At 57.0% G+C, this 25,640-nt stretch overlaps 2 protein-coding genes across 5 annotated transcripts; both read left to right on the forward strand.

The window, feature by feature from the left end:
- On the forward strand, nucleotides 1,009–9,412 carry GAL3ST3 (galactose-3-O-sulfotransferase 3). 4 transcript variants are annotated; one of them, XM_021082815.1, is made up of 3 exons: nucleotides 1,009–1,220; nucleotides 4,642–4,881; nucleotides 5,293–9,412. In XM_021082815.1, the coding sequence occupies exon 3, from the start codon at nucleotides 7,785–7,787 to the stop codon at nucleotides 8,889–8,891; it is 1,107 nt and encodes a 368-aa protein (XP_020938474.1). In that variant the 5' UTR covers nucleotides 1,009–1,220; nucleotides 4,642–4,881; nucleotides 5,293–7,784; the 3' UTR covers nucleotides 8,892–9,412. The 4 variants fall into 4 exon arrangements, with proteins under 4 accessions (XP_020938474.1, XP_003122554.1, XP_005660726.1 ...); XM_003122506.5 differs by having other exon boundaries at nucleotides 1,018–1,220; nucleotides 7,721–9,412; XM_005660669.3 differs by lacking the exon at nucleotides 1,009–1,220 and adding an exon at nucleotides 1,256–1,384 and having other exon boundaries at nucleotides 7,721–9,412.
- On the forward strand, nucleotides 16,118–24,902 carry CATSPER1 (cation channel sperm associated 1; the record flags this gene model as incomplete). The annotated part of the gene is given in 12 exon segments (NM_001244257.1): nucleotides 16,118–17,245; nucleotides 18,001–18,213; nucleotides 18,888–19,001; nucleotides 19,152–19,311; nucleotides 19,597–19,688; nucleotides 20,310–20,453; nucleotides 20,572–20,635; nucleotides 20,808–20,880; nucleotides 21,036–21,093; nucleotides 22,329–22,404; nucleotides 24,474–24,588; nucleotides 24,748–24,902. Coding segments are annotated over 12 exon segments (2,166 nt in total). The 5' UTR covers nucleotides 16,118–16,215.

Below are 25,640 nucleotides of genomic sequence, written 5' to 3' on the forward strand. Positions count from 1 at the left end.
CTGCTGTAGCTCTGGCGTAGGCCAGTGGCTACAGCTCCAATTTGACCCCAAGCCTGGGAACCTCCATATGCCGTGGGATCAGCCCAAGAAATGGCAAAAAGACAAAAAAAAAAAAAAAAAAGACTGAATGCATCCCGTCATGGCTCAGTGGTTAACAAACCCAACTAGTATCCATGAGGACTTGGGTTCAATCCCTAGCCTTGCTCAGTGGGTTAAGGATACGGCGTTGCTGTGAACTGTGGTACAGGTCACAGACAGTGATTCGAATTCCACGTTGCTGTGGCTCTGGCGAAGCCCAGCAGCTACAGCTCTGATTTGACCCGTAGCCTGGGAACCTCCATATGCTGCGGGTGCGGCCCTAAAAAAGATAAAACACACACAAAAAAACAGTGAGTGGGTCCAAGGTTCTGTTCACTTCAGTGGCACAGGCTCAATCCCTGGTCCAGGAACTTCAATGTGCCACTAATGTGGCCAAAAAAAAGAGAGAGAGAGTGCATCTGGATTCCTGCTGGAGAGTAGGAGGGGTCAGCCGCAGGGCTCAGCCGCAGGGGGCTGCCTCAGCAGCTGCACAGGAAGGGGTCCAGGGCGTGAGGGCAGAAGGGCCCAGGCCTGATCTGGAGCAGTGCTGGAGATGGAAAGAGAAGAGGGTAGGCGCACACAGTGGGTACTTGCACATACACCTGTCTCTACCTCCCCCGGGACCTACCACCCCAAGGATGGCCAGTGGGGCACAGGAATGCCCAGCAATGCCAGAGTACCCAGATACCTTTTAGGCCTCAGTTTCCCCTTCTGTAGAGTGGGGGCAAGGAGCTGGCCGCCTTGGTGTCCAGCCTCTACAAGGTTCCAGACTCTGCAAGGGTGCTGAGGAAAGATGCCCGCATCCGAAGATGCCACTCGGAGTGTTCCCCGGCAGCCTGTGAGTCAGGGCTGCCCCCTCCCCTCCCCACTCCTCTTCCCCTCCTCCTCCCCTGCTCGCCGGCCCCCGCCCCCGCCCCGCCTCCGCCTCCGGTGTGTGCGATGGGGGGCGGGCGGCGGGCAGAGCCAAGAGCGGAGAAGCTGAGCCGACACTGCCACCTGATCCCATCCAGGCGCGGAGAAGCGAGCGACCAGCACTCTGCTCGCAGGGCCCCCAGCGCCCTCGGCCGGAGAGCGGATTTCGCGGCAAGGATTGGGAAGTAGCGGCGACCACCCCAGCCCGGGTCAGGCGGAGCTCGCTCAGCGTGAGTACTGCAGCGGCCGGCCGGCCGGCCGGGGGCGGCAGCGGCGGGGGTGGACCGGACCGGGGATGGGGGATGCCGGCTGCGCGGGAGAGTCGCGGGGGGCAGCGCCTGAAGAGCACGAGGAAGGGGGCTCTTTGCCCGGCCGCGCAGCGGGAGAGGAGGTGGTGAGAGAGCGAACCTGGCCTGTCCCCTATGGTGGCCAGGTCCCAGTGACTGGATCCCTAGGGGAGGGTGGGATAAAATTGAGGGGATGGGGGCTGGGAGGGTGGCGAGTAGCGATGGAGAGAGGAGGATGAAGGGAATTCAGAGGCAGAGATGACGTGGGTACGCATGACAGGAGAGGGGATGGGGGCGTGGGGAAGGCCTGGTGCAGGTTAGGGGCAAGAAAAGGAAGGCTAAGAGAAAGGGGAAAGAAATTTGATCTCCTGGGCCACTAATTTGCAAACCTCCCCCTCAGCCCGTGGCCCTTTCATCTGTAATGCACTGGGCAACGTCCCTACTCACTGGGCTGTGCCATCCTTGATAAGGATAGGGCCGCCCGGTGGTCCAGCCTCAGATCTGGGTGGGCCAGGCCAAAGCGCCCTCCTCCTCTAAAAGCACCAATAGCAGCCCCCGAGCTTACAGGGAAGAAAGGGGCTCAAGCAGGAGTGGGTGGGCATCCAGGCTGGTTTTCAAAGCTTTGGCTACAGCTGAGCCATTTCTTCCTCGGTTCCCAGGAGAAAGGAAAGCAATTTGCAAAACGGGGCAGCAGCCCAAGGTAGATTGTTCTGACTAAAATTAGCACTGATTTTCTGATGAGGCTGGTCTGGGTGGCTGAGGGGAGCCCCCGAAGACACAGGACAGGCTGGGGAATAGTTTGAAACCCGTGAGGGGCAGGAGCCAGGGGCCGCTGCTCTCAATTCTGGCCCCAGCAGAATGCCACCCACCCCGCACCAACCTGGAGACAGGGGGAAGCCTGGCCCCAGGCAGCCCCTTCCTGGGCGCCAGTGCCTTGGCTCCATCTCCAGGACAGGCATCGCAGAGTGAACTTGCCAAGGGAAGGAAGGCCTCCTCCCATGTCCGAGCGGCAACCTCTCTTGGGACCTGGAATGTTCAGCCTGGCCGGGTGCCCACCCAGAGGAGACAGGGTTACAGCTTCTAAATACCTGAAGGTCTGTCATGGAGAAAAATGGTTTGTGTGGGCTAGCGGGGCAGCGCTGGCAACCACGCAGAGGGGGAAGGTGGAAGGGGACGAGCAGGGGTGGGCACAACCAGCGGTGGGCTGACCCCAGCTGTCCCAGAAAGAACTTTTGAACAGCTGAGGCTGCTTGGGAATGGAGCAGGATGTGTATGAGACGGGGAGCAGCCAGTCGCTGGTGGGGAACAAGCAGAAGCTGGTGCCCAGCTCGAGGCCTGGTGTCCAGGGAATTCTTACGCTGATGATACCCTGCTCCCAGCGGGCCTCAGACTGGGGTGTGGCTAGCTGGCTCCCTAGGGCTAAGCCACACCGAGCACCCCATCACCCCTCTCTGTATGGCCTGGCTGAAGCATCTCCCCGCAAAAGTCCTGCTGTAGCTCTCTCCAGGCTTGACCTCCCTGTCTGACCCAGAGTCCTCTGAAAAAACAGGGTGGTTTCAGTGAGTCCAGCAAAGATGGGAAGAGGCTGGCCTTCCACTTTGCCCTCTGGGGAAACTCCCGCCTGGTCACCAAGTCCTCTAGGCAGGATGAGTGACAGAGGGAAAAAGGCCCGCACCCTGAGAGGGCCACAGGCTCTGACTTCCTCCTGCCCGCCGCCCCACAGAGGCAGCGCCAGCCCTCCTCGGGCCCAGCAATCCTGGAAGACAGGGGGACCTTAGGCTCTCTCTGCTCTGCCCTTGGTTGCCCTCTGTGGCCAGACCCTGCACACCCCTGGCTCCAGGAGAATTAAGCCTGTCTGCAGCTGGAGGGGGAAGCCTGGTGGCGGAGCCTGGAGAGACGGGAAAGGCATAACCAGGACATCTTCCCACCCAAACAGGTTTAAATGTAATCCAGGATTAATTGGGGGGAGGGGGGACTAAAGGAGAAGGACTGGAAGTCAAGCTCGGAGGCCCAGGGGAAGGTCATGGTCAAAAGGGTTTGCACATTACCTCAACCCTCCCGGGACTGAGGTGTCCTAGTTCCACACCCATGCACACGCCCATGAGGTTCCAGGCGCCCCCTTCCTTTGGAGAAGGATGTATGTGAAGAGGAAGCTGAACCCGAACCTGGAGCCTGAGGCCCCTGGGACCCCACCCTAACTGGGGGACAGACACTGCTCCTGAAGCTGACTTTCCACTGCAGCTGCCAAGGGCCAGGCTGCCCTTGAGCTAAGACATTCACGCAGAGACAGGCGACTGGCCAGAAACCAGACCCTTCTCCCGCCTCTCACTCCTGCTGCTCACCTGGGATGGAGGCCCGCCTCCTCCGGGACGTTCTCAGCAGGGCAACAAGCACGAGCCCCTCTGTATTCCCCTCCCCTTCCCAGGCTGCACCCCTGCCTCCGCCAGGCACCTCTCACTGCCGAGTCAGCGATGGCGCAGCCAGGGTTTCAGGTATCTGGGGACAGAATCCAAACAGGGTTCCAGGACTTCAAGTCCTTCCTTTCTTTCCCTTGTGGATTACTGGTCCTGGGCCCTGAGGGCTCAGAAGCACATGGAGTAGCCGGAGTCCAGGGCAGGGATGGGGAAACAGGTCTCCGTAGAAGCAGCATGTTCTGAGGGCATGGACTTTGGAGCCAGAAGGAGCCGATCTGAATCCAGATTCTGCTAATACCAGCAGTGTGGCCACAGCTAAGTGACATCATCTCTTAGAGCCTTAGTTTCCTTGCCTATAAAATGGGAATACCTACGTCGGGCTGCAGAGGGGTTGAGCTGGGATTAAACACGCAGTAGTGTAACAGGTACAGTGCGCCCGAGGTGTGCATCTCTTCCTCATGTCAGAGACTCGGGAGGGTGAAGGCCTGGTCAGTGCTTCTCAGAAGCTCGGTGTCTGGGGAGTCAAGACTACCCCTCAGCTGAAGCAATCAGGCACGGGGTCCTCGAGGAGAGGAAACCCTGAACTGAGACCTCTGTGCTCTGAGCCGAGCCCTGGTGCTAAGGCATGTCTCCTGGGAAGAGAAATACAAACGGCCAAGAGATAAAGATGAATTAGGAGCGGGCGGACAGGCCGAGACAGGGCTCACGGGAGGGAGTGGCTACAGCCTGAGGTGCTGGCCAGACCCCAGAGCCTGTAATTCCACCCAAGACGAAGTTATCTGGAGCAGCGCGCGGAGACAGGGTCTTGATAACGGGAGGCAGGAATCTGATCTTCTCTGGCCTCTCCGCTCACCCCACCCTTTGGAGCTCTCCTGTGCAGCAATCCTGGTGGGGCTCGGAGCCCATCTCCTCTGCCCACTACAAACCTGTTTGCCTCCTTCTCCTGCCAGGCCTCACACAGGAACACTGGCCCTGCTACCGGAGCCCCAGGAGCCCCCATGAGCGCCGGCGAAGGGAGTCCTGGATAGCAAGGCCCTGGCTGGTCCAGGATTGGGTTACCCCATCATGCCACCCATCCTCCAGCGCCTGCAGCAGGCCACCAAGATGATGAGCCGCAGGAAAATCCTGCTGCTGGTGCTGGGATGCAGCACCTTAAGCCTCCTCATCCACCAGGGGGCACAGCTCAGCTGGTAAGGGGGTGGGGCCTCTTGAGGGGGTGGGGCCAGAAGTTGGGTTCTGCCGGAAGGCAGCTGCCTGGTTAGGGGATGGATGTTCTCCTTCCCATTCCTTCCACCTGCCAGAAGAGTCCCCCTTTTGCTGGGCTTTGCCCTTTCTATTCTGAAGGTGCCTTCCATACATTCTTTTTCGATCCACACAACCCCCCTAGGCAGGGCCTTCAGCGAAAAGGATGAGTGAGTAAACCAGGATCTGATCCAGCCCTGAGTCCTTCCATTGGCATCACCTTCTGAGCGCCTCCCTGTTGGGAGGAAGAGATGTTGAATAATATCCTCCGAACTGAGAAGGAACGTTAAAGACTGAAAAATGAAACAGGCAACTCCATAAAGTGCGATCATGACGTTTCCTGTGGGTTTAATTTACAGGCAGGAAGGGTCAGGCAGCCCTTCCATCCAGAGGCACCCCCAGCTGTACTCCAGGCCACTGAAAGGGGTACAGAGGAACTTAAAGGGGCCAAAGCGAAGAACAGAATCTGCCTACTAAGGAGAAGCACATCCACACCAAAAGGAACAGGAGATTTTTACTTCTCATGGGGGGTGGGAGTGGCCATTAACCACCTGCATCAGCACAAGGCACCCAGTTTTTGCATGAGATGAAGGCAAGGATAGAAGGGGGCAGGGGCTTACCTGGCGTGGGCACATTCCTTGTGAGTAGGCTAAAGCTCAGTTATGCAGAAAGGGGTGGGGAACGGACTGCGGCCCTGAGGTGGAGCTGACAAAATGGAATCAGTGAGGTTCAGCCACACACTCCTCCAAAGACTGCAAACAACTTCTCTCTACTGCTGTGCTGAGCAAGTCTCCTCACTTCCCTGAGCCTGTTTCTTCATCTACGAAACAGGAACGATCGTGTATGTGTGACCCAGCTGGTCATCCTGACACAGGATCCCTACCACGTGATGACTCACAGGAACCCTGACCCTGCTCCTGGCTCACAGGGTGAACCCAACAAATCCCTACACCTCCCACGGCCTCAGTTTCCCCATTTGTTAATGGTCTGCCCGTGAGAAGAGTACAAATGGGCTCAGGCCCTCTTGCCAGATGATTTGCTGGTTTTTTGTAGGTTTTTTTTTTGTCTTTTTGCCTTTTCTTGGGCCACTCCCACGGCACATGGAGGTTCCCAGGCTAGGGGTTGAATCGGAGCTGTAGCCACTGGCCTACACCAGAGCCACAGCAACTCGGGATCCAAGCCGCGTCTGCGACCCACACCACAGCTTAGGGCAACGCCGGATCCTTAACTCACTGGGTAAGGGCAGGGATCAAACCTGCAACCTCATGGTTCTTAGTAGGATTTGTTAACCACTGCGCCACGACGGGAACTCCATGATTTGCTGGTCTTCAGGGGCATCTGTGTAGACATTATCCTGAACCCAAACCAGCCACAGATAGGAAGTCTCAATGGTGTTCTCAGAGCTGCTTAGAGTTGCTCTCGTTATGTGACATTTAGGATGGTAGAAAAGAGACAGGAGAGCAGCTCAAAAAGTCTGAAGGGAACTCCCAGGTCACCTGTTATTCCCAAACACCCTTGTTTAAGGAATGAGGATTTAGAAATGAAAAGTATCATGAAGGCTACGACTATTATGTTTTTTGTTTGTTTTTTGTGGGTTTTTGTCTTTTTGCCATTTCTTGGGCCACTCCCGTGGCATATGGAGGTTCCCAGGATAGGGGTCAAATCGGAGCTGTAGCCACTGGCCTACGCCAGAGCCAAAGCAACGCGGGATCCGAGCCTCGTCTGCAACCTACACCACAGCTCACGGCAACGCTGGATCCTTAACCCACTGAGCAAGGCCAGGGATCGAACCCGCAGCCTCATGGTTCCTAGTCAGATTCGTTAACCACTGAGCCACGGCGGCAACTCCTATCTGTTTTTTATATTATCATATTTCTTGAGCTTAGAATAGTGCCTGGCACATAGTAGACGCTAAAAAAAACAAAACTAAACTGAAAATTGGTTGAATGAATGAATGCAGTTCCAGAGATCTTAATGGAATCATATAACAAACAGGCGGCCTCAAAGCCCATGACATCCCTATGAGGTGAGGAGCCAGTGGAAAGAGTAAAAGTGAGAAAGAAGACGAGCAGGAGAATATGGTAACTCTGAGTTACCAGACTCATGGAAAGGATTTTTCTCCTGCTCCTCAGTTTGTGCATCGGGAAAAAGGAATTCCTCAAGGATCTCCAAGGGCCTGTCCTTGTATTATCTTTTATGTATGACCAAATCACCTCAAAACTTAGCAGATGAAAACATCGAACATTTATTATCTCACTTCTGGGGATCAGGAATCTAGGTGTGGCTTACCTCTGGCTCAGGGTCTTTCACGGAGTTGCAGTCAAGCTGGTGCTGGGGGTGCAGTCTCAACTGAAGGCTTGATTGGAAGGGCTCCCCTTACAAGCTTGGTCAAGTGGTTTTGGGGAGCCTTCACCTCTTCTAGCAGGCTGATGGTCTGCGTTCCTTGGAGTCTGTTGCCACCTGGTACCTCCGCAGCCCATGCCTGAGTTATCCTAGAGAGAATAAGAGAAAGACACTCAGGAGCCATAGTGTTTTAAGAACATAATCTCAAATGACATCCTACCATGTCTGCCCCATTCTGTTCCTTAGAGGCACCGGTAAGTTCCACCCACACTCAAGAGGAGGGAAATACAAGAGCTTGCAGGAGGCCAGCAGGGGGTCATCTCTACTGTTCCGTGGGTAAAGCCCAGGATGGGCCGTGGCATATCCCCGCCATCTCTGGGGAGAGGCAGGGTCAAGCCGCACCTTCTCATCCCCTCCTCCCTGCACAACCCTTGGCCCCTGCAGGTACCCCAAGCTGTTCCCTCTGAGCTGCCCACCTCTGCAGGACTCTCCACCGCGCCCCAAGCACATGACCGTGGCCTTCCTGAAGACGCACAAGACGGCGGGCACGACAGTGCAGAACATTCTGTTCCGCTTCGCCGAGCGCCACAACCTGACCGTCGCCCTGCCGCACCCGAGCTGCGAGCACCAGTTCTGCTACCCGCGCAACTTCTCCGCGCACTTCGTGCACCCGGCCACGCGGCCGCCGCACGTGCTGGCCAGCCACCTGCGCTTCGACCGCGCGGAGCTCCAGCGCCTCATGCCGCCCGGCACCGTCTACGTCACCATCCTGCGCGAGCCGGCCGCCATGTTCGAGTCGCTCTTCAGCTACTACAACCAGTACTGCCCCGCCTTCCGGCGCGTGCCCAACGCGTCGCTCGAGGCCTTCCTGCGCGCGCCCGAGGCCTACTACCGCGCGGGCGAGCACTTCGCCATGTTCGCGCACAACACGCTGGCCTACGACCTCGGCGGCGACAACGAGCGCAGCCCGCGCGACGACGCCGCCTACCTGGCGGGCCTCATCCGCCAGGTGGAGGAGGTCTTCTCGCTCGTCATGATCGCCGAGTACTTCGACGAGTCGCTCGTGCTGCTGCGGCGCCTGCTGGCCTGGGACCTGGACGACGTGCTCTACGCCAGGCTCAACGCGCGCGCCGCCAGCTCGCGCCTCGCCGCCATCCCCGCGACGCTCGCGCGGGCCGCGCGCACCTGGAACGCGCTCGACGCCGGCCTCTACGACCACTTCAACGCCACCTTCTGGCGCCGCGTGGCGCGCGCCGGCCGCGCCTGCGTGGAGCGCGAGGCGCGCGAGCTGCGCGAGGCCCGCGAGCGCCTGCTGCGGCGCTGCTTCGGCGACGATCCGGTGCTGCGGCCGGCCGCGCAGATTCGCACCAAGCAGCTGCAGCCGTGGCAGCCCAGCCGCAAGGTGGACATCATGGGCTACGACTTGCCCAGTGGCCGCGCCGGCCCGGCCACCGAGGCCTGCCTCAAGCTGGCCATGCCCGAGGTGCAGTACTCGAGCTACCTGCTGCGCAAGCAGAAGCGCAGGGGCGGCGTGCGCCTCCGGCCCGAGCCGGTCCTGGACAATCCCCCGCCCAGGCCCATCCGGGCGCTGCCCCGAGGCCACCTAGGCCACTGAGCACCGATGGCGGTCTGGACCCCTGTCTCGCCCACCAGGATCTTGGCTAGGGCTGCCTCCAGGTCCCGCCCCATCAGGGCCCTTTCTCCCGAGAGGGCCTGTCCCACGCCACGCTACTTGGCGCATCCCCCTGTCTGAGCCCACCTCCGTAGGGTAGACGGAACCCCACCTTTGGGGAGAGTGCTGATAGGCCTGATCGAGCCCCGGGCCACCCACTCCTCCGTCCGAGGCTTTGGCCAGAGGTCCGAGGCTCTTGCAGAACTGTCCACCCTGCCTTTTAATGGGGAGTGAGGACCACACCTGTCTTTTGCAAGTGGATGAGCCCAGGCCACGGAAAAGGGCTGAGCCCTGGGAAAGGCTGCTCTTCCTGCCAGGGGTCAGAGGCCCCCACACCGTCTGTCTTCCAGGTTCCACTCTCCCCACAGACCTAAGCTGCTCCCAGACTCCCAGAACCAAGAGTTCTTGAGTTGGGCTTTTTGTTTGTTGGTTTTTCTTTTTGTAATAAAATATTTTAAAACGTGCAGGTTCTATATCAATCATTAAAAGTTTGAGGATGAGGAGTTCCCTTTGTGGCTCAGCGGTAACAAACCCAACCAGTATCCATGAGGATGCAGGTTCCATCCCTGGCCTCACTCAGTGGGTTAAGGATCCTGCGTTGCTGTGAGCTGTGGTGTAGACTTGCAGACACGGCTGGGATCTGGAGTCAATGTGGCTGTGGTGTAGGCTGACAACTGCTGCTCCAATTCTGCCCCTAGCCTGGGAACTTTCACTATATCGCAGGTGCAGCCCTTTTAAAAAAAAGTTTGAGGATGAGACAGATACCCAAGAATAGGTGTGGCTGTCACCATGAAGATGGGAGCCCAGACCCAATCAGTCTCCACTGCCCTTCCCAGAGACTCAAAACTCATCACCCCTTGATTGGCTAGGTTCACCAGGCTGCCCATCTCAGCCCTGTTCATTTCTCTTTGAGAAAATCTAAATCATTCCCTTTCATTCATTTCAGCACCACTTAGTGAGCATCATCTCTGTAACTCGGGAACAGAGGTGAACAAGGCAGATAGGACCTCTGTCCTCAGAATGGAGCAAACGCTGACAATATACCTCCTTGGGCAGAATGAGGCTGGAAGGAGGGTCCTTTCAGGTAAGGAGGTGCTCATCTCCGAATTTTACCTCTTCTGAGTCACTGACTTTACCCCTGGCCTTCCTTCCCCACAAGAAGAGACAGCTTTGACTCAGATGAGGCCCACTCCCTGTATCCAGTGATCTTTAGCACAGCAAGATCGCCAGCACCTTCAAATGAAACCTCCCTTAAGACCAGCAGAGAAGCAAGACTTTTTTGTGACTTTCTTCAGAGTTACGTTGACATATCTGGACAAGTAATAAAAATAATAGCTAACGTGGTGTATTGTGTGCCGTCCCCTGTCGAGGGGCTTTACACCTCTTAACTTACAAGGTAGGTACCATTTTATGAGTGAGGGAACTGAGAGGTTAAGTGATGCTGAGGGTCACACAGCTGGAGTTTGAACCCAGACAGATAGCCCCTAGTGCTCTCACATTGCCATTTGAATGAAGTTCCCAGAGTTCCCTGGTGGCCTAGCAGGTTAAGGATCTGGTGTTGTCATTGCTGTGGCTCTGGTTACTGCTGTGGGAATGGGTTTGATCTCTGGCGTGGGAATTTCTGTATGCCGTGATTGCAGCCAAAAAAAAAAAAAAAAAAAAGAAAAGAGAAAAAAAAAGTTCCCGGAGTTCCCTTCGTGGCGCAGTGGTTAACGAATCCGACTAAGAACCATGAGGTTGCAGGTTCAGTCCCTGCCCTTGCTCAGTGGGTTAACGATCCGGCGTTGCCGTGAGCTGTGGTGTAGGTTGCAGACTCGGCTCAGATCCCACGTTGCTGTGGCTCTGGCGTAGGCCCGTGGCTACAGCTCCGATTCGACCCCTAGCCTGGGAATCTCCATATGCCGCGGGAGCAGCCCAAAGAAATAGCAAAAAAGACAAAAAAAAAAAAAAAAAAAAAAAAAGTTGCCATGCTCCAGGCTAGGCTGATGCAGGACTATCTCCAAAGAGAATGTTCAGTGAAGAATTAACACATTGCTATCAGCCCCTCTTCCTTTTATCTTTCATAGAGACAGGGTTGGCCTGGTTGGGCAGTGGGTTGCAAAGGTTAGTTGGCAGGTTGTATGACACTCCCTGGGCTTGAAAAAGGGGCTTTTGGAGTTCCCATCGTGGCACAGTAGACATGAATCCAACTAGGAACCATGAGGTTGCAGGTTTGATCCCTGGCCTTGCTCAGTGGGTTAAGGATCCCACGTTGCCAGGAGCTGTGATGTAGGTCACAGATGCGGCTTGGATCCCACATTGCTGTGGCTGTGGCTGTGGTGTAGGCCGGCCGCTGTAGCTCCGATTCGACCCCTAGCCTGGGAACCTCCGTAGGCTGCAGGAGCGGCCTTAAGGAGCAAAAAAGAAAAGCAGCTTTTATGACAAGCCTTTTTTTTTTTTTTAATGGCCACACCTGCGGCATGCGGACCAGGGAACAAATGCATCACACATCAGGGACCTGAGCCACAGCAGTGACAGTGTCAGATCATTAACCACTAGGCCACCAGGGAATGCCCAACATGCCACTTAAAAAAAAATTTTTTTATTATAGTTGATTTACAATGTTCTGTCAGTTTCTGCTGTACAGCAAAGTGACCCAGTTATACATATATATACATTGTTTTTCTCATACTATTTTCCACCATGTTCCATCAAAGTGATTGGATATCATTCCCTATGCTAACGTGCCACTTTTAACCAACCAGTAGGGCTCTGGAAAAGACAAAAGGCAATGGAGACATGCAAAGGCACAATTAGGGTTCTGGTATTAAGCACCTTTAAAGAATTGTCCTTGGAGTTCCCATTGTGGCATAGTGGAAACGAACCTGACTGGTATCCATGAGGATGTGTGTTCGATCCCTGGCCTTGTTTAGTGGGTCTCAGATCCAGCGTTGCCATGAGCTGTGGTGTAGGTCACAGACACGGTTCAGATCCTGCACTGCTACTAGTCTCAGAGTCATGTATCCAAAGACAAGCAGGCAAGCATGCTCTGGTCCCCGGTCCAAAAAGCTCCCCCACCCCCTGCTCCCCAGAGCCCTGGCCTCTGGTCATACCTCTGCCAGGGACACGCTTACCTTCCCTGGGTCCTCCTGGAAAACCCAGACATGCCTTGAAGATTTGTCTCCCTAGGCCTCCTGCCTTCCATCATCCTCGGGCAGGTGGGCCGTCTTTTATAAACCTTGCCCCCACTTCAACCGAGAGCACAACTCTGGACTCGGAAAAGTCTGGATTCAGAGACTAAGTGGAATCAGCAGGCACCGGGAGAGGATTTCTCTGTTTGACGTAGGAGCAAGGACCGACCCTAAGCAGACACGGAATCAAATGTTAGCCTTTAGTGGCTGAGATGCCTTGGTCCAAACATCTCCAGCCTCAGCGGCAACCCAGAGGAACAGGCCCCGGCCGCTGGGACCCCAGTGCCCTCCTGAGACCCTCCTTCCTTCAGCACACATGGCGCTGCCCACACCTTGCTGATTCTCCACGCCCTCCACCCTGAGAAGCTCGTGCAAGGCACCACCTGCCTATCACTGTGTCCTGTAGATTCAGACTCCTGAGTAACTGGCCTCAACCCACCTCTTCCCGGAATCTTCTTTAGCCCCAGCCAGGAGCGCCTCCCTGCTGCTTACATCAACAGCTTCCTAACTGGCCCACCTGCCTCGGGCTCCTTTCTGTGTGCAGAGGGCCTTCTTAAAGCCATCTGATCCTATCACTCTCCTGTGTGAAATGCCAACCCCCTTACCAGCCCAAGAGGCCCAGCTTGTCTGACCCACCCCCGGCCTGTCAGCTGCACCTCCCCTCTATGCCCCGTCTTGTTCCAGCCGCTCTGGATCACACACTGCACCCAGAATGCAGTGGTGTGCCAAGTCGGCTCTTCCTGGCTTTTTTTTTTTTTCTTTTTAGGGCTGCACCTGCTGAATATGGAATTTCCAGACTAAGGGTCATACTGGAGCTGCAGCTACTGGCCTACACCACAGCTCATAGCAATGCTGATCCTAAACCTACTGAGCAAGGCCAGGGATTGAACGCGCATCCTCTTGGATACTAGTCGGGTTCAAAACCTGATGAGCCACAACGGAAATTCCCTCTTATCAGCTCTCCAAAGCTGAATTTTGCCAGCCCGTTGTTGAACACAATTAAATTATATTAAAAATTAGATTTAAAATTAAATCATTAGAGTACATAAACTTACTAGTAAATAAGTTATATTAAGAACAAAGGTGGCTCAGCAGAAATGAATCTGACTGGTGTCCATGAAGACACAGGTTCAATCCCTGGCCTCGCATGGTGGGTTAAGGATCCAGCATTGCCATGAGCTGTGGTGTAGGTCGCAAACGTGGCTTGGATCCCATGTCGCTGTGGCTGTGGCTCCGATTCCACCCTTAGCCTAGGAAACTCCATATGCCGAGGGTGTGGTGCTAAAAGATTAAAAAAAAAAAAAAAAAAGGTGGAATTCCCTCTGTGGAGCAATGGTATTGGCAGCATTTCTGCAGCAATAGGATCCCTGGCACAGGGGGTTGAGAGATCCAGCTTGCCACAGTTGCAGCATGGGTTGCAAGTGCTCCTCAGATCTGATCCCTGGCCCAGAAACTACACATGCCCCAGGGAACCCAAAAAAAAAAAAAAAAAAAAAAAAAAAGAACAAAGGTAATGGCTACGCAATATTCTGAGACAATCTATGTGGGAATAGAATCTGAAAGAGAATAGATGGGTGTATATGGATAACTGAATCACTTTGCTGTACAGCAGAAATTAGCACAACCTCGTACAGCAGCTCTACTTCAGTAAAACTTTAAGAAATGAAGGAGCAATGGAATCGGTGGTATCTTGGGCGCTGCTGGGACAAACACAGGTTCGATCCTCGGCCTGGCACAGTGGGGCATTATGGATAGAAGAGGGAGCGAACTGGGGTTATCTATCTATCTATCTATCTATCTATCATCTATTTATTTATTTATTTAGCTTCTTAGGGCCGCACCCGTGGCATATGGCGGTTTCCAGGCTAGGGGTTGAAAATGAGCTGCAACTGCCGGGCTACCCCACAGCGACAGCAGCACAGGATCTGAACTGGGTCTGTGACCTACACCACAGCTCACGGCAACGTGGGATCCTTAACCCACTGAGCGAGGCCAGGGATCGAACCCGCAACCTCATGGTTTCTAGTCAGACTGGTTTCCGCTGCGCCACAACAGAGTTATTTTTATGTTCAGTCTATCACACTACCTTCCCCTCTTTCGTCACGCAAGGGAGCTGAGTCCTGATTCTGTGTCCATACAGCACTCCTAAGAAGCAAAGCAAAACCTAGCCTGCCAAGAACCTTGACGATAAGGAAGCCAGCAGAGACATTGCTCTATTTACCTTTGTTCACTGAGGGACGAGAGACAGGGATGGGACTCTAAGTTTCTTCAGACAGAGAAAATGGCAGTTCGTGCATCTTTTGAGGTTACTAATACAGGCAGGATTTAACCACAGAAACAAAATTACCAGGAGTGATTATATATAGTAAAGAGTTATGGGAGTTCCCCTTGTGGCTCAGCGGAATCGAACCCGACTAGTATCCAGGGGGATGCAGATTCAATCCCTGGCCTCACTCAGAAGGTTAAGGATCCCTCATTGCTGTGAGCTGTGGTGTAGGTCACAGACTCAGCTCAGATCTCAGGTTGCTGTGACTGTGGTGTAGGCTGGCCCCTGCTGCTCCAATTCAACTCCTAGCCTGGAACTTACATATGCCACACCTGGGGCTCTCGGGGGGCGGGGTGTGGGGGGGATGTATCATGGGGGTAAAACCCTACATAACCATGAGGATTGATTATACAAGACTGCAGTCTTTGTTTCTGGGGCTGAAGCTAAGAGGCAGCAGGCAGACAGTTGGAATGAATGCGTTGTGAGGTGGGGGAAGCAGACTGGCCCCTGTGAGGACGAGCTAGCCCCCACTCGGTGGGCCAGCACCCAGGGCAGTCTCTCGCTGTATCTAAACCTCCGAGTTTAATGAAGCAGATGACCCTCGGGAGAAGCTGGCACTCCGTCAGGGAGCTCAACATGCACCTGGACCAAGAGTGGCAGAAGCTGGGAGTTCCCTGGTGGCCTAGAGGTTAAGGATCCAGCATTGCCACTGCTGTGGTGCAGGTTTGATCCCTGGCCGGGAAAATTCCACATGCTGTGGTTGAGGCCTTAAAAAACAAAAGAGTAGCTGGAGGAGCTGTGGACTCAGCTGCTGGCCCACACTGACGCAGTGAGCTAGCAGATAAAGGGTCACTGTGGGGGGCCACCGCTTCTGGTGTCCCTGCACCAACCTTCCAGGGGCGGGGGTGGGGGGAAGGGATACAGCTCCTGCTTTGCTTCTTCTTTTCAAATCTTACACAAAATGTCACTTGTGGTCCACTCTAAGTCAGAACTCTGCAGGAAAGAATTCTGGGAGACAGTTCCAGCGGAGCTCAAATGACACTGTCCAAATTCACTGCAGCTTCAGATGTTGTTAACTTGAATATTATTACCCACAGAGACCAATTAGCACCGAAGGCCTTTAGAGATGAAAGGTCACATTCCCGAGGCCCGCGGACTCCTGCTGTGCTGTATCCCCCATCCCAGAACTGACTTCGAGATTAGTACTCAGTTGCTGGCAGACACTCCCTCCCGTTGGTTCCCTGCCTCTGCAGTGTGGACTGTTGGGGTAAAAAAGGGCCAAGTGGAAACTCCTGGAATTGTCTCTCCGCCCCTGCCAAATTATAAACAAGAAGTGATACCGCAGGAGTTCCCGTTGTGGCTCAGTGGATTAAGAACCTTAGTACCCATGAGGATGCAAGTTGGATCCCTGGCCTCACTCAGTGGGCGAAGGATCCAGCGTTGCCATGAGCTGTGGTGTAGGTCACAGACATAGCTCGGATCTGGTGTTGCTGTGGCTGGGCTGTAGGCCGGCAGCTGCAGCTCTAATTCGACCCCTAGCCTGGGAACCTCCATATGCCGCAGGTGCAGCCCTAAAAAGACCAAAAAAAAAAGGATACAGGATCCTTGATTCTGATTTGGAGCCCAGGAGGAAGTATTTGGGAACGAGGCCTGGGAAGGGGCTTCCTTGTGACATCACAGAGGGGAGAATTCCAAGAGAAGCCAGGTGTTCCGCGAAGCCCCAGTGCCACAGCTTTGGTGAGAAAGGCAACCCAGGAAAAGGGTCTTTTGGGCCCCCGTCTTGAGCTTCCCTCATTCCCGGTTTCCCAGCATAGTCCCGAATCAACCCTCGATGGCTGCAAAGGCTCAGAAGGAGGCAGACACGCAGGACTGGGATGCGTTCTCTCGCCCGGGCACATCGACCCCACACCACCGGGCAGCTCAGGGACGAGTCGACCACCATCGCGAGTCCCATTCCCATCACCGTCGCGAGTCCCACCGCGTTGGCAGATCTCACCATCCTGAGGCGTTCCAAGACTTCCATGACAACGCCTCCTCCCACCACTCCCCGCACACTCCCCGCGGTGGCGGTGGCGAGGCCCACCGTCAAGGCGGAGCCCACCCCTCCCCATCCCATGGCACCCTCCTCTCCCACCAGAACTATGAGCAGGACCGCTTTGACAAGGAGCATCGTCATGGTAGCAGGAGCCATCCCAGGGGACCCCAGCACCCCAAAGAGTCCCACCCCTCTGGGGGGCCCCACCGCCCCAGGGAGTCCTACCACCATGGCGAGTTTCAACACAGGGAGGTTCCCCACCCTAGCAGGTTCCATCACCCAGGTGAGCCCGACCACCATAAAGAGTCCCCCCAGCCTGGTGCCCCCCACCACAGTGAGGCCTCTCGTCACGGCGGGCACCATCATCACAAAGCCCAGCACCACGGAAGGTCTCCCATCATGGGGTCCTACCACCAAGGCCTCCCTCCCTCCCACAACGAGCACCACCATGGCCACCGTGGTCACCACGGGGAGCACCACCCCAGGGAGCGCCACCCCAAGCAGCGCCACCACAGCGTGCACTCTGACGGCTACCTCCAGGGAGACCCCCTTTATGAGGCGTTCCACCGCGGTGACTCCCACCTCTTTGACTCACACATGTTCTCCAGTGAGGGCTCAGCCTCCCTCGGCTCTTCCTACTTTCACTCCATGGCCCTCCGACCCATCGAGCCAGAAAAGAAGAGCTCGGCCTTGACCTTGGTTCAGTCCGGGGGCAGAGTTCGCGCACCCTCCTCCCAGACCTCCAGCAAAGTCCACCCGCAGGAGTCCTCCTCCAAAACCTCCGAAAGCTGGCCTGAAGAGGACGAGCAGATTCAGAACCGCAAAAGTGAGTCTTTTTCGGCCGCCCCCCACCCCCCACCTCCTGCTGTTTGGCCCAGATTCCAGGCTCTACGCAGGCCCTGCACCTCCTTCCCCAGGTCTCGCTCGAGGCTTGTCTTCGGCTGCATGTGTATTCCACTGGCTAGTCATTCACTCGCCTGGCTGCCTATCAGCCCATCTATTCTTCACAGAATATGCACCTTTTCAGACTGTCATTTGTTTGTTCAGGCAGTCACTGCTTTACTCACTGGCAATCTCACTCCTCAAACATTTCCTCTTGTCTAAAGTGAAAGCTGGAGTTCCCGTCATGGCACAGTGGTTAACGGATCCAACTAGGAACCATGAGGTTTGCGGGTCCCATCCCTGGCCTTGCTCAGTGGGTTAAGGATCCGGCGTTGCTGTGAGCTGTGGTGTAGGTTGCAGACGAGGCTTAGATCCCATGTTGCTGTGGCTGTGGTGGGCGGCTACAGCTCCAATTAGACCCCTAGCCTGGGAACCTCCATATGCCATGAGTGAGGCCCTAAAAAAAAAAGAACAGTATGTATGAGTAGGAGCCTAAGCCCTCAAGACATGCTCAGGCAGACCTCAAGTCCCAAGCAAGCTGGCATTTGCCAGGGAAGGGACAAGCCTGTGGCCCCAATACCAACGCAGGACTAGCACGGAGGCGCCTGAGTGAGCTCACAGCCAGCAAGCAGGCAGGCCTGGGAGGGTACCCAGGATCCCCCCACCCCCGACAGGCTTGGTTTTCCTGCCCCCTTACAGCTGGCCGAGTCCCAAGACCCCACAAGAAGGTGCACCCTGTGGACCTCTGCTACTGTCTGTGGGAAAAATTAAGTCACATCCTTTGGGGCCTGCAGAGGATGCTCAGGAAACTGACCGAGTCCCTGGTCTTTGAAGCCTTCATCGTCTTCATCATCTGCCTCAACACTGTCATGCTCGTGGCCCAGACCTTCGCCGAGGTCGAGATCCGGGGCGGTAAGAGCCCAGAAGCAGACCATTGATGCTGTTTCAGGCCTCCTGAGGGCCTGACAAGTGCCGGGTGATTTATATGACTTAGAGCATTTGAGCCTCACCCTGGGAAGTAGGTGGCATTGCCCAGCCTTAGAGTGAAGCTCAGAGACTTTTGCCGAAATCAACCAGCCAGCCAGAGACAGACAGAAAAGCCCTCTGACCTTGAGGATGTGCTGTTTGCAGCTACATCCACCAGGTGGCGTGTCCGCTCCAACGACACCCCTGTGCCAGGAAAGGATGCCCAGAAGCCAGGTGGGCTAGAAGGGCCCGGAGTCGGTGAAAAGGATGCCCTGGAGGGGCCAGAGGGGGAAACCTAGGAAGACAGCTCCTAAAGCCCTGGGGATCCGAGTGAAAGAAAGGACCTGCCCCAGGGCCCACACGTTAAGGAAAGAAGAAGAGTGGCTGATATTTCTTGCAAGCTCTTTTAGGCTCCATTCTAAGCCCTTTACTATGTTGAATGTATCTAGTGCTTAAGAAAACCCACCAGGCAGATTGTGACTCTCACCGTTTTACCCGTGAGGCACAGAGCAGTTAACACAGAGCCACTGGGCAGAGCCAGGATCTCCCTGTGTGAGGTTCCAGCGGAGAGGAGGAGGGAAGGGCTGAGCGACACCCCCCCCATCCCTGTGTCCCCACAGAGTGGTACTTCATGGCCTTGGACTCCATCTTCCTCTGCATCTATGTAGTGGAAGCTGTGCTCAAGATCATTGCTCTGGGCTTCAAGTATTTTTGTGACCCCTGGAACAACCTGGGTGGGTAGCGATGGGGCATGTGTGTGTGTGTGTGTGTGTGGTGGGAGCCTCTGAACTGCCAGGGGCAACAGGGTGTTGGCGCTGGGAGGCTGTGAGCCTAGACGAGGGGCCCAGGCAGGAACCTGTGACACGGGCCCCCCGCGCCTGCAGATTTCTTCATCATGGCCATGGCTGTGCTGGACTTCACGCTCCTGCAGCTCTACTCTCCCTCTCCCACGCGCGCGGTCTACAGCCTGAGTGTCTTCCGGATCTTCAAGGTCTTTAAAAGCCTGCGAGCTTTGCGGGCTATTCGGGTCCTGCGGAGGCTCAGGTCAGCGGGACCACAGCTGCCTGCCCTGGTGTGGGGACCCTGAAGCCAGAGGGGACACAGGCCTGGGCTCCCACAGAGCAGCCGTGACCCGTTCAGGGCGCCAGGCCCAGGGAGCCTGCAGACTCCAGCCTGCCTTTCTGATAAGCCTCCCTGCGCTCCACCAGGATCCATCGCTTCATTTTCCAGAGGGGGGGCCAGGACCTCCTGCCGCAGTGCCAGCTCTGGCTGCTGGGCACGGATCCCTGCCCTTGCTGATGCAGCCTCCCTCTCACCCTCTGCCCGCAGCTTCCTGACCAGCCTCCAGAAAGTGACGGGGACCCTGGCCCGGTCCTTGCCGTCCATCACCGCCATCCTCATCCTCATGTTCACCTGCCTCTGCATCCTGTGCCTCGGGGCCGGGGGGTGGGGGCGGGGACGAAGCCGGGGGAGGGACTAGGACCGGGGCCGGGGGGTGGGGGCGGGGACGAAGCCGGGGGAGGGACTAGGACCGGGGCTGGGGGGTGGGGGCGTGGACGAAGCCGGGGGAGGGACTAGGACCGGGGCTGGGGGGTGGGGGCGGGGACGAAGCCGGGGGAGGGACTAGGACCGGGGCTGGGGGGTGGGGGCGGGGACGAAGCCGGGGGAGGGACTAGGACCGGGGCTGGGGGGTGGGGGCGGGGACGAAGCCGTGGGAGGGACTAGGACCGGGGCTGGGGGGTGGGGGCGGGGACGAAGCCGGGGGAGGGACTAGGACCGGGGGGGCGGGGGGTGGGGGCGTGGACGAAGCCGGGGGAGGGACTAGGACCGGGGGGCTGGGGGGTGGGGGCGTGGACGAAGCCGGGGGAGGGACTAGGACCGGGGGCCGGGGGGTGGGGGCGTGGACGAAGCCGGGGGAGGGACTAGGACCGGGGCTGGGGGTGGGGGCGTGGACGAAGCCGGGGGAGGGACTAGGACCGGGGGGGCGGGGGGAGACGACGGGGGGTCGGACCTGTGAGCCTGGCGTGGTCCTGAACGGCCAGTCCTGTTCTCCGTGGTGCTCCGAGCCCTGTTCCGCCACTCGGACCCCAAGCGCTTCCAGAGCATCCTCACCACCATCTTCACGCTCTTCACCCTGCTCACGCTGGACGACTGGTCCCTCATCTACCTGGACAGCCGGGCCCAGGGTGGGTGCAGGGCGGGGGCTGGCTGGGTGGGCAGACCCCAAGGGCTTCCGAGGCCGCTGGCGGGGGTGCGGTGAGGGCTGGCAAGGCACGCGCAGCTCACACGACCCCTCTCTCCCAGGCGCCTGGTACATCATCCCCATTCTCATGATTTACATCATCATCCAATACTTCATCTTCCTCAAGTGAGGACCCGCCCCTGCGCGCTCCCCGCCCCCCAGCTCCTCTCCCCCAGCCTAACCCCTTGGCGCTCCCTCCCCTCCCCTCTCACCAAGGTTCTGCCGCCACGAATCCAAAGGAGGGTACCGGACCTCCCCTCCGGCCCCCTCTCTGAGAGCATCCTGTCTCCCGCCCCAGCCTGGTGATCGCCGTCCTGGTGGATAACTTCCAGATGGCCCTGCTCAAAGGCCTGGAGAAAGAGAAGCAGGAGGTACCGAGCGGGGGCGGGGGGTGGGGGTGCGCGGTGGACCCATCAGGAGAACACGGGGAGCAGGGGGCGCAGAAGCTGGAGGGGAGGGAGGAGGTTGCTCCACAGACCGGCAGACATGGGACGGTGGCAGGACGGAGGCCTCTTCTTCCCGGAAGGCTGCCCAGATCCATGAGAAGCTGCTGGATGACTCGCTGACAGAGCTCATCGAGGCAGGTACACGCATCTGCCCTCCTTCCCGGGCAGAATCTGAGACTCAGGAGAAACTGCCGAGCTTAGAACTGTGCTCAAAGAGCTCTATGACAGGAGTCCCCTGTGTGGCTCAGTGGTTAATGAACCTGACTAGGATCCACGAGAACACATGTTGCTGTGGGTATGGCCCTAAAAGACAAAAAAACAAAAACAAAAAAAAAAAAGAAGAAGTTTCCTGTACACACACCTGACCTTCTGGGTGAATAGAGTTTGGGCCAATGGCTTTGTCTCCAGTTTAAAGATCTTCAGAACTTTAGAATCTGAGCTCAAGAATCCCACTGTTTGGTTCAGAGGATAAAGGCCGTCAGAGGTCACCTGGCCCCGCACCCGCCCTCTCCATCAGGGACATCCAGTGCAAAGCTTAAGCAAAAAGAGGAATTAATTGTCTCAAATTACTTAGCAACTTGAGAGTGTGTGGGCTTTCAGGAATGGCTGGATCCAGGACTCAGTGATGGTTGAGATTTGGTCTCCTTCCATCTCTCTGCTCTGTAGCTCTCTGTGTGATTTTGTGTTTAGGCTTCGGGTGCTTCTCCCTTTGCAATGGGAAAATGACCACCTGCAACCCTAGTCCCAAATCCTCACAGTTTAGCTATCCCTAGCTCTCCCAGCAGAGAGGTCCTCTTCTCCTAGCAGTTCCAACAAAGTCCCAGAAATGAATCTCCTTGCTCAGGTTAATCACTCGGCTATTTCTGAACCAATCGCTAGAGTCAAAAGGATAGGCTATTCTGATTGGCCAGGCTTGAGTCACATGTCCTGGGAGCTGGGGAGCAGGCCAACCCCAGCTGGACAGCATGCTGGGAAAGGTGTAGGAGTGGTTCCTCGGGAAAAATGGGAGATTTTTACCAGAAGAGGGAATGGCTGATGGACAGACAAAAAAGCAAAACACACTCCATGCCCCAGAAGCAATCTCTTTGACACATGGGTTTTCCTCTGCTCCTACCCAGTGCAGGTGGCATCTTTTTTTTTTTTCTTGGTTAGGGCTGCACCTGCAGCATAAAGAAGTTTCCAGGCTAGGGTTCAAATCAAAGCTGCAGCTGCTGGTCTACACCACAGCCACAGCAATGCCAGATCCTTCACCCACTGAGCGAGGCCGGGGGTCAAACCCGCATCCACATGGATACTAGTCGGGTTCGTCATCGCTGAGCCACAACAGGAACTCCCATGAGCGGCATTCTGACCTCCCCTTTCTTGGCATCTAGAGCCAGAGGAGGTGATCAGCGAACACACCATGCAGAAGCAGCTCATTGAGAAAAAATTTGGAAGCTTGACTGAGAGGTAAGGAGATGCGAAGGGGAGGAGGCCTCAGACCCAAGGGAGAGGTCTGGGGCCCGGCCGGCGGCCAGTGGGGAGAGGAGACCTTGAATGGCTTCCGTGCAACCAGAGTCACCTTGTGCCACCAAGGGAAGCCCATCAGCAGCGCCTGAAGGGTCATGAGAGCCCAGGGCCCAGGGTAGGGGCAGCGGAGAGAGGCTGGAGGAGCAGGGATTCTGCTTATCTCGACTCGAGAAGGATCCCCAATCCCAATCCTTGCCCTGGGCCAGGTTCTGCGAGGTCTCCAGAGGCCCAAGAGGACACAGACAAGCCCCTGCCTGTGAGGGCCCCACCTCTAAAGAGCTGCTCGGGGCCAGGAGGGTGGAGGGACCAGGAGGGCGGATTGGAGAACAGCTTGGGTAAAGGCCCGGGAGACCGGTGGACAACAGCTCTTCTTGTCACTGTCAGGGAAGGGCTGAACCGGGACAGCTGGGAACTCATGGCCGTGCTGCTGGCTGGGTCCTTCACCCAGACTCTGCTCCCTGGCTCTCAGGCCTGGTTCCCCAGAGAGCCTTCTCTGAGAAAGCTGGCCCCATCCACCTCAGGCAGACTGGCTGCAAGCTGACAGCAGGCTCAGGTGTTGGAAGAGCTGAGGGAGTTCCTGTTGTGGCGCAGCAGAAATGAACCCGACTAGTAGCCATGAGGATGTGGGTTTGATCTCTGGCCTCGCTCAGTGGGTTAAGGATCTGGCGTTGCCGTGAGCTGCAGTGTAGGTCGCAGACACAGCGCGGATCCTGCGTTGCTGTGGCTGTGGTGTAGGCCAGCAGCTGTAGCTCATATTTGACCCCTGGCCTGGGAACCTCCATATGCCACAGGTGTGGCCCTAAAAAGCAAGCAAAAAAAAAAAGAGTTTTGGGAGTTCCCACTGTGGCTCAGTGGTAACGAACCCAACTAATATCCATAAGGATGCGGGTTCTATCCCTGGCCTTGCTCAGTGGGTTAAGGATCCAGCATTGCCATGAGCTGTGGTGTAGGTCATAGATGTGGCTCAGATCCCGCTTTGCTGTGGCTGTGGCTGTGGTGTAGGCCGGCGGTTATAGCTCTAATTCAGCCCCTAGCCTGAGAACTTCCATGTGCCTCGGGTGCGGCCATAAGAGGAAGAAAAACAAAAGTTTTGGCTTTTCCTACCTTCTGTGTGTTTACAGCCGTACAGGGCCCCCCTCCCCTAGCTTGCCTCCACCTTCCCTGGATATCTGCACCTTCCGATTGGTCATCCGTTCTCTAAAACCTCCTTTCCCGAGCCCCCCCCCCTCCCCACTATCCGTGGACCTTGCAGCACCAGGAGCCCTGCCTGAGCTCCGCAAACCCTCAAGTGTCTTTCCAACTCGGTGACACTTCCTCCCGAAGCCTTTCCTGACCCCCAATTCGGGGTGAGGTTTCCCTCCCCTGGGGCCCCCGGGGCCCCGTGTGTCCGCTTATCACAAGTGTAAACACACTAGGTTTGCCTCCTGGCTCTGCCGCAGACAGTTCTTGAGCACAGGGGCTGGTTGGTTTCTGTGTCTTCACCTTGCAGATTTCAGTGTTGCTTGATGGGTGGATTGATAAGATGGGCTGGCCCTGAAGGAATGAATGAATGGGCATCCGTGTGGGTGGGGGTGGGGGTTGGTGGATGACTGACGCGCGAAGGGGGCGGGGCCCGGGAGGAACAGGTGGATGGAAGGGTGGGTGAGGGAGGGAAAGGGTGGGGCCATCCGATGGGAGAGTAAATGGTTAGCGAGCCGGGTGGGTGGGCGGGCAGGTGGTGGAACGGGTGCATGAGTCAGTGTGGGGTAGCTGGAGAGGCAAGCAGATGGGTGGACGGTTGGAGGGACGGGTGGCGGGCAGATAATCGTCGGAGGCTGTGTGTGCTGCGGGCGGATGGTGGGGGCGGGGCCGGGCCATGGAAAAGGAGGGACACTGGGGAGGCCGGGGGAGATGAGGAGGGTTATGGGGGGGACGGGGAGATAAGCCAGAAGAGCCGCCTGGGGGCCCTGGGGCTGAGGGGCCTGCCCAGCCTTTCCTTCCACCTCTGCCCACCCACCCACCCCTGCCAGGCAGCAGGAGCTCCTGTTCCACTTCCTGCAGCTGGTGGCGGGGGTGGAGCAATACCAGCAGAAATTCCGCTCCCAAGCCTCTGTCATCGATGAGATTGTGGACACCGCCTTTGAGGTAAACCCGCCAGGACTGGACAGGAGGCGCCGGGGAGAGGGGGAGGGTACTGGAAGGCGGGGCTTGGCGGTTTGAGGGGGGACCTGAGGAACAGCGGGCCCCTGGGGAGCCTGAAGCTGGCACCCCCCATCACTTCCTACCCTCCCCCCGCCCCCGCAGGCTGGAGAAGAGGACTTCAGGAAGTGACCCTCCAAGAGAGTCTGGGTCCAGACGTCAGCCCCTGCCCACCGGGTGGGTCGGGACAAGTCCCCAGATCTGCTGGAAAGATCGTTGGGCCTGCAGGCCTGGGCACCAACAGAGTTTTCAAACCCCAAGCGGTTCTGGGTCCTCACTGCCGGGCCAGGGCACAGGGACGGGAGTGTGTACCTGTGCACCTCGAGTGTGTGTGTGCACGCGTGCATGAGCCTCGCCAGTGTACGGCTCTGTCCTTGGGTCCCCTCCTCCCCACCAGGGCCTGGCATCCTGGCCAGGCCTAGCAGCAGCAGCAGCCAAAAACAAAACATGAAAAGTCAGCCAGGCTTGGTGCTGGAGGAGAGCGGGCAGCCACCCTGCCTTGGGGAGCAAGGCCTGTCGGCCCAGAAGACAGGAGAACAGGGTCAGGCTCGGGGCCTGGGGGAGCAGGAGGCTCCAGAAATGGGGGCTCAGAGCCTAGCTGCACCCTGAGCATCCGGTATAAAGGTGCCAGCTCGATGGGGGTAGCGTGTGCTCAGAAGTCAGCGACCGTGGCCATACCTGCCCTGCCTGGGGTCAGGTAAAAGAGCCTTGGGGGGCGCGGGGTTGGGGGGTGCTGCTCCAGTCCTTCTGGCCTCAGGACAGGAGCAGGGTGTGTGGGAGGAAGGCTGCGGGTGAGTCCCCTGCTTTCAGCCCGAGCCTGGGCAGGTGCCCAGGATGGCAGTGGAGCACGAGCACCAAGTCAAGCTCAAGCCCAGCCAGAGGGCGGTCCTCCACCATCTCCGACATCCACCTCAGCCCTCCGGGTGGCGGGAGCTGGAGGACGCTGGGAGCAGGACCTCAGAGTGGGGGCTGAGGGGGGACAGTTTTGCCAGCCACCC

Source organism: Sus scrofa, chromosome 2, assembly GCF_000003025.6.
Source record: "Sus scrofa isolate TJ Tabasco breed Duroc chromosome 2, Sscrofa11.1, whole genome shotgun sequence".
In the NCBI taxonomy this organism is placed as follows: Eukaryota; Metazoa; Chordata; class Mammalia; order Artiodactyla; family Suidae; genus Sus; species Sus scrofa.